This window comes from Oryx dammah, unplaced genomic scaffold, assembly GCF_014754425.2.
Source record: "Oryx dammah isolate SB20612 unplaced genomic scaffold, SCBI_Odam_1.1 HiC_scaffold_11056, whole genome shotgun sequence".
Lineage (NCBI taxonomy): Eukaryota > Metazoa > Chordata > Mammalia > Artiodactyla > Bovidae > Oryx > Oryx dammah.
In genome coordinates, this window is record NW_024080450.1 from 937,238 (window position 1) to 944,139 (window position 6,902).

General features: G+C 53.0%; 1 protein-coding gene across 1 annotated transcript; it reads left to right on the forward strand.

Annotated features, from left to right (window-relative positions):
- The first annotated feature begins 1,838 nt into the window (after positions 1–1,838).
- On the forward strand, positions 1,839–3,893 carry LOC120860324 (C-C motif chemokine 19-like). The gene is made up of 4 exons (XM_040236121.1): positions 1,839–2,175; positions 3,111–3,237; positions 3,465–3,558; positions 3,649–3,893. Exons 1-4 carry the CDS (start codon positions 2,115–2,117, stop codon positions 3,673–3,675), a joined length of 309 nt encoding a protein of 102 aa, XP_040092055.1. The 5' UTR covers positions 1,839–2,114; the 3' UTR covers positions 3,676–3,893.
- The last annotated feature ends 3,009 nt before the right edge of the window (positions 3,894–6,902 follow it).

Consider the following 6,902-nt stretch of genomic DNA (forward strand, 5'->3'; position numbering starts at 1 on the left):
AAACTAAGGTTTTTGCTCAGACTACCTCATCCTAAGAAGGATTCCTGTTCTACAGATGAGGATGCTAAGACACAGAAACTAGGTACTTTTCACATGGTCACACAGCTGGCAAGTAATGGAATCTAAATCCCAACCTAGGCATGCAAGCTATAGAGTCTCACTCCCCTGCGCTGCTCTGTGATCAATGGTAGACAGGCAGTGTGGGGTGGGAGGAAAGAGTGTAAATCTTGGGACTTCCTTGGTGGTCCAGAGGCGAAGGCTCCATGCTCCCCAAGCAGGGGGCCCAAGTTCGATCCCTGGTCAGGGAACTAGATCCTATATGCCACGATCCCTCGAGCCACAATGAAAATTGAAGATTCCTGGGTGCCACCACTAAAACCCTAGCATAGCCAAATAAATAATAAATTAATTCAAGAAAAAGAGAGAGCGCATAAATCTGGGACCTCCCTGGTGGCACAGCAGATAAGAATCCACCTGCCAATGTGGGAGACACAGGTTCAATCCCTGATCCAAGAAGACTACACATGCCGTGGAGCAACTAAGCCCGTGTGTCACTACTACTGAAGAACCTGTGCTCCACAATGCAAGAAGCCACTGCAATGAGAAGCTCACACACTACAATGAAGAGTAATCCCTGATGCGCCACAATTAGAGAAAGCATGTGTGCAATGAAGACCCAGTGCAAAGAAAAATAAAAATAAATAAATAATTTTAAGAGTGTAAATCTTAAAAATACCTGGTTCAAGACACTGACTTGCCTTGTGACCTGTGTTCTGAGCCTCATTCTTTGTGTGTTTTTAAAGGTGATAATAATATGATAATATAGCTACTTCCTAGTTTTGTTGGGAAAGTTAAGCAAGGTAATAGTGGTACGCTCCTCGGTACAAAATCTAGCATACAGTAAACAATTAGAAATACTACTACTGCTTTATTATTAATGGATAAAAAGAAAATAAGATGGCTTTGCAACCTTTTGGCTAAGATCAAGTGTAGGAAGAAAAATAAGTCAGAAACTTGTGAGGGAAATACTCCCCCATCCAAAAGAGAGTCCAGGACTTGGGTAAGGATGGCTGAATGGGTGTCCCACGTATTAACTTCTCTTTTGAGGCCTTCTTTTCTAGTCTCTCTCTGGTCTCTTTCCTAAGGATGGGAAATCACTTGTCCCGTTCTTCATCAGTCTATTCCTTGAAATTTGGGGATTTGTGTGAATATGAGCTGGCCAGCCCCCTCTCCTTAAAAATCCCCTCTTGGTTCCCAGGATCCAGAGGAAGGGAAGGCTGAAGGGGCTCTGCCAGGCCAGGCTCCATCCAGCTGTTATGTTGACCCAGGTGTTGAGCACATGAAAATGGTAACTAGAGAAAAGGGCAGTGCTTGCTGAGTCAGGAGGTCGAACCCCAGGGGCCTGAGTTGTGGGAATGGGTGCTGGGCCTCCTTCCAAGGGACATTCCTTCTCAACTTTCTTGTCCCAAGGGAGAGGTGGGTTCCTAGATGATGGATGGGCAGGCACTGTGATGACCTGGGGAGGCTCTCCAGGCTCCACAATTGTTCTGAGGACACCAGGGGGGCTTCTGCACCACCACCAGCACCAGAGACAAGAACCACAGAGAAAAGAGTGAGGAAAAGGCATGAACCCAGGGAAGGGGGCACGCCTCCTCACTGTGGTCCCTTGAAACTAAGCATCACTTCTGGAGGCCAATCAAGTGACTGATGATGCAAATGCCACCGGAGAGGTGACAATGTGAACTCTCTCATGTTCTCTCTTGAGCTGACAGCACAAGGTCCCCTGCTCTCAGCCAGACTACAGCCTGCTTAGTGGGTTCTTAGAGCTGAAGCCAAGGAAAACAGAGAGAGGAAGGGGGGGCAGGGTCAGGTTCCATTAGACAGAGGGGGCCAGAGGGGAATCCACAGACGGGACTTGGAGGGGATTTCTGAGTGGGGAAAGTGAAAGTTCCGGGCCATAAATAGAAGGAGGCCCCAGCTTCCTCTGGCTGCCACACTCACGTTCCCAGATCCCTTCACACCCTGCACTTGCCAGCTGAGCCTTGACTTCACGGGGACTCTGCCCAATTCACTAGCTCACAGCTCGCCGGCAGTCAGCCTTCCACTCACTCTCCATGGCATTCCAGACAGCCTCACTGCTGGCCGTCAGCCTGCTGATCCTCTGGGTCACCCCTGGTAAGACTGAGGGGAAGCTTGGCAGGGGCGGGGGTGGGGCTGGTGGCAGCAAGGAGCAGGATGTCTAGAGCTCAGACTGCTGGCCACTGGCTGTGAGGGACCCTGTGAGTCAGGGTTGCATGTTTCAGTGAACCTGGCGGCTCCCTGTGCCTGCGAGTGAGAGTGTACCTGAGCCCCCAAATTCCAGTGTGTGTCTGTCTCTTGGTGTATCCGGAGCCTATGACTCCCTCTCTTTCTGCAGGCTCTATTGCCTGCTGCCTCAGTTTCCCAGGCAGGAGAGAACAGTCTATATTTGTTTAAGGTGGGGAGAATGGGAGACACTGAGCCAGGGCTAAGTGATCAAACGTTTTAACACTTCCTAAATTCTACTAATGTCAGCTTCCTGCTGCTACCGTACCCCCAGCCTGTTCCCCACCCCACATTCATCCCCCCACGGACACTGCAACCAGCATGAATTCTCCATCTTAACTTCCTGTGGGGAAGTTAAAAGGACTTGGGAGAGAAGTTGGGGTGATCCAGGTAGCAGAAAGTCATCTGTGGGGCTCAGAACAACAGTTGTTGGCAAATAGTGCTTCAATTTATTTAGCAACCACAGGTGGCGCTAGTGGTAAAGAACCCACCTGCCAACATAGGAGACATGAGACATGGGTTTGATCCCTGGGTCAGGAAGATCCCCTGAAGAAGAGCATGGCAACCCACTCCAGTACTCTTGCTGGGAAAATTCTACTGACAGAGGAGCCTGGTGGGCTACAGTCCATGGGGTTGCAAAGAGTCGAACATGACTGAAGCAGCTTAACATGCAGGGCCATATTGGCGCATACTGGATGAGGATTAATCTGGTCCAGCTGCCGCCACACCCAGACAGATGTCCTTAACACCAGTGAGGGCTATGACCTCCTCAGGATCCCTGTATCTTGACACTAATCCCACCCTAGCTCTGGGAGGTGCCAACGACGCGGAAGACTGCTGCCTGTCTGTGACCCAGCGCCCCATCCCTGTATTCCTGGTGCGAGCCTACCGCTACCTGCTCCTCGAGGATGGCTGCAGGCTGCCTGCCGTCGTGTGAGTTTTAGGAGGAGCCTGTCTGGCCTCACCTCCCCCATCTGCCCCCGGTGAAACCCACCCTCACCTCCTTATCTCTCTTCTCCTTGCCAAGCTAAACCCCTGCAAGGAAGTCCCTGAAATAGGTTTCCAGATGTGGTCCCCAGTCGTTGCCCTTCCCACCTGGGCCTGCTGGGAAACTGGGTTCCAGGCCTCTGTTTTCCCTGACCTCTGACCTTTGTCTCCAGGTTCACCACGCAGAGAGGCCACGAGCTCTGTGCACCCCCAGACCAGCCATGGGTGGGCCGCATCATCCGGAGACTGAAGAAGAACTCTGCCAGGGCAAGCCTGACCCTCCCCAGCCCTGCCTCCTCCCTCCAAGCCCCTGCCCAAGACCCCAGTCCATGACCTTGCCTCTCTTTCCTCCCCCAGAGAAGAGTTCCAGCAGTTACCCTATGACAGCCCAGAGAGAGCCCTGTGTTCCGGAGACAGAATGTGAATCACTGAAGCCCTGGGGAACCAAGGACCAGAAGGGAGAGACCAGGCCCCCTGCCCTCCTTCATCAGACCTGGCCTGGCTGCAGCAGGGCAGGAGTGTCATTGTGAGTGTGAGTGTGAGCGAGGATGTGTGTGGTGAAGATTGCAATGTTTCCAATAAAGCCCATCTGGTCCCCACAAGTCTGTCCTGCCTGCCATGTGTTTGCTGCCTGTCGGGGAGGACTGTGATAGGAAAGGGGAGACAGAATGGCAGGATTCGTTTCCACTCTGCAGCCTGAGCAAGTTCTATCTAACACTCTGTGTTCTCAGGATAAGCTCCCAGGATCAGGCCCCACCTCCTCTCCCCTCACAGCCCTGTCACACTCCAAGGCTCAGTAACACTAAACCTGTGTCAGTTCCTAAACAACCCAAAACTCTCTCAGGCCTCCGAGTCTTCGCTCTCCAGGACAAGTGCTCCAGCATCCAGGTCTCTCAGGGATCTGCTGTTGCTGGGGGCAAGGAAGGGAGTGGTTGGGAACCAGCTCTCCTGGCTAGGGGAGGGGCAGGGGCCCAACTCTGTTGCTGGAGGTGGGGGGTTGGTGGGGGAGGACCCATCCACCCACACCATTCCCACTCTCTGGAACACTCTTCTCTCTCTTCTGCCTGCCTGGCTTCCCATCTGGGTCTGGATGACTCCTCCTCCAGGAAGTCTTCCCTGACTCCTCCACATAAGGTTAGGAAGCCTCCCTCCCTCCCAAGCTCCCAGGGCCCTCTGCTCTTCTCCTCTTGCAGCACTCAAGATGCTGAGTTATAATTGCTAGTTGTCAGCCTTCCTGAACAGGGATCACATCTATTTTGGTTTCCATTGTCTCCCTGGTGTCCAGCACGCTGCTTGGCACAAAGTAATCAATCAATAAATATCTGTCTGGAGAAAAGATAAATATGTAAGAAAAGGCTCAGCAGCCAAGAGTGAGGGCCCATCTGTCCAAACAGAATCGCACCTCCCAACTAGCCTCCTCTGTCGCCCACTCAGCCTAACCCAGTTCCAGCCCCAGCTGGGTCCATGTGGCAATACGGGGGCCCTGCTTCTCACGGATACTGACGGGCAGATCTAGGAGTCAGAGGTCAGAGTGGGAGAGGGAAGGAAAAGGAGCAGCCACAGAGCTGGGAGATTCAGCTTGGGGGCACCCACCACCACTTTATAGCTACATGGGCTCCAGGGACTGAGACCAGTGGAGTCACAGGGAAGGAGTCTCAGCTCTGGGAGATGAAAGCCCTTGACTCGTGGAACATCCCAGAAGGCTTCTCTGGGAGGAATGACCTCCTCATGCTCGGGAAGTCCCCTGGGAGGCTGGCTGGTCTCCTAACTATGGCCCCTAAGGGCTTGTCTGGCAGGAAGCAGCAAGTCTGGGCTCTTGGGGTTGGGAATGACAGCAAGTACACCACACTGAGCATCCTCGTCTGGGAACAGAGGCCACCACCATACCATATACCTCATCTGGTAATCAAAGCCCACCTGGGCAGGCCTGGGCAGACAGGGGAGGGAAGCAGAGGTGAGGGGGTTGTGCCAGCCCTCCTCACTGGACTGAGAGCACAGAAGCTTCTTTCTCACCTCTGCTCCTAAGAGTGGGTGTTCAAAACCTGAAAAAACCTCGGAGACACAGGAGTGGGTGGAAAAGGGATAGTTTGCAAGAACAACTGGTATAGCCAGGAAACTTGGCTCTGCTACCTGCGGGAAACTACCCATCCATTCATGCATCCATGCACCCATCCATCTAGCTGTCTCTGCATCCATTAGAACTCCACCCATCCATCCACCCGTTCCCCACCAACTCATCCATCCATCCATTAACCCGTCCATTAAGTCAGCCAACCGTGAAGCCCAAGAGATACCTTTGGACCTGTGCCCTGCACCGCAGCAGGCAGAGGACAAACACAGGTGGGAGCCAGGCACATCCCCAACATCCTCAGTTCCCAGTGAAGCAAAGCGGAGTTCAGTCTGCCACTGGGGCAGATACAAACTCTCCTTCTGGAGGCTTGAGAAAATAAACAGATGGAGTAGAGAAGGCGAGGGCAGGAGTCCTGAGGAGGTGTTACTAGGACAGAGCTCCCCCCAAACACATCACCTCCCTGATACTGCCACTGTTGGGGGAGGGGACACAGGAACAGGTCACGACTCCCCAGTCCTGTTTCTACCCCTCACTATGCAAATCCGGGCAAGTCCTTTCCTGCACTGCCCCCTCCAAGGCCTTCCTTCCCATATCTGTCATGTGTGGGCGACAGGAGGGGGGGCTGAATTTTTAAGAGTCACTCCAAGAAAAGACTTAATTCCTAACTATTTGAGTCTTAGGCTAACCCATCCTCCCAACACTCACACAGGCTCCCCAAAGTCATGCACATTCAGAAAGGTCCCCATTTCCCCAGGGACCCAGGGACCACCCTCTAGGAATGAAGCTGAGGTTTGGGAAGAGAGAAACCAATCCAGGAGCTGGTGAAGTGGCTTGAACACTCCCCTGCTGGACCCTGGAGACCTGGAGGAGGAAGAATTTCCAGGAAGCCCAATCCCTCCCAGCTCTCCTCCAGCCAGTGCCCTCCCTCCTGGCTTTCTCCCTCCCTCTTTTCCCCACCCCTAGCTACCAACCCTCCTGGGCACTGGGGCTTCTTCCCTTATCTGCCTGCCAGACACAGGAGGGCTTAGCCCAGCAGTCTGTGACTTGTCCAGATCCACTTCAAAATTCTCAGCATTTGATTTCATCTAATCAATACCTATCTTGTTTCGCTATGATTCACTGACAAATGCTGAGACTTTATTTCTCCCAAAGTTCTGAAGGGCCAGCTGCCGACCTGCCTGCATGACAGCGATGAAGCTTCCAGCTCTCTCTCTGAGGGATGGGGTGGACTTCTAGCTCCCTTACCAGGATATGGGAGCCTGCTGCCTGCCTCTAAGTGGACACCTTCCTCTCTCAGGCACACGGTACTTGCTATGGGTTTAAGGCCGGCAACTGAGTGGCAGCTCCCTACCTGAAGGCCTGTGGTACCAGCAGCCTACATCTCCCTAAAGGGACCTGACATCCTTGCTCAAGGAGCTCCCAGCTTTTTTATCCACTTCCATGGTGAATATGGAGGTGAACGGTATGGGAAAGCATTTGATGCTGGGAAAGACTGAGGGCAGGAAGAGAAGAGGGCGACAGAGGATGAGACGGTTGGATG

What these genes read in the sequence shown, in the direction of transcription:
- LOC120860324 (XM_040236121.1), top strand. Translation starts at nt 2,115, where the DNA reads ATGGCATTCCAGACAGCCTCACTGCTGGCCGTCAGCCTGCTGATCCTC. An exon ending in GATCCTCTGGGTCACCCCTG is followed by an intron (nt 2,176 to 3,110) that starts GTAAGACTGAGG and finishes ATCCCACCCTAG; the next exon opens with CTCTGGGAGGTGCCAACGAC. An exon ending in TGAAGAAGAACTCTGCCAGG is followed by an intron (nt 3,559 to 3,648) that starts GCAAGCCTGACC and finishes TTCCTCCCCCAG; the next exon opens with AGAAGAGTTCCAGCAGTTAC.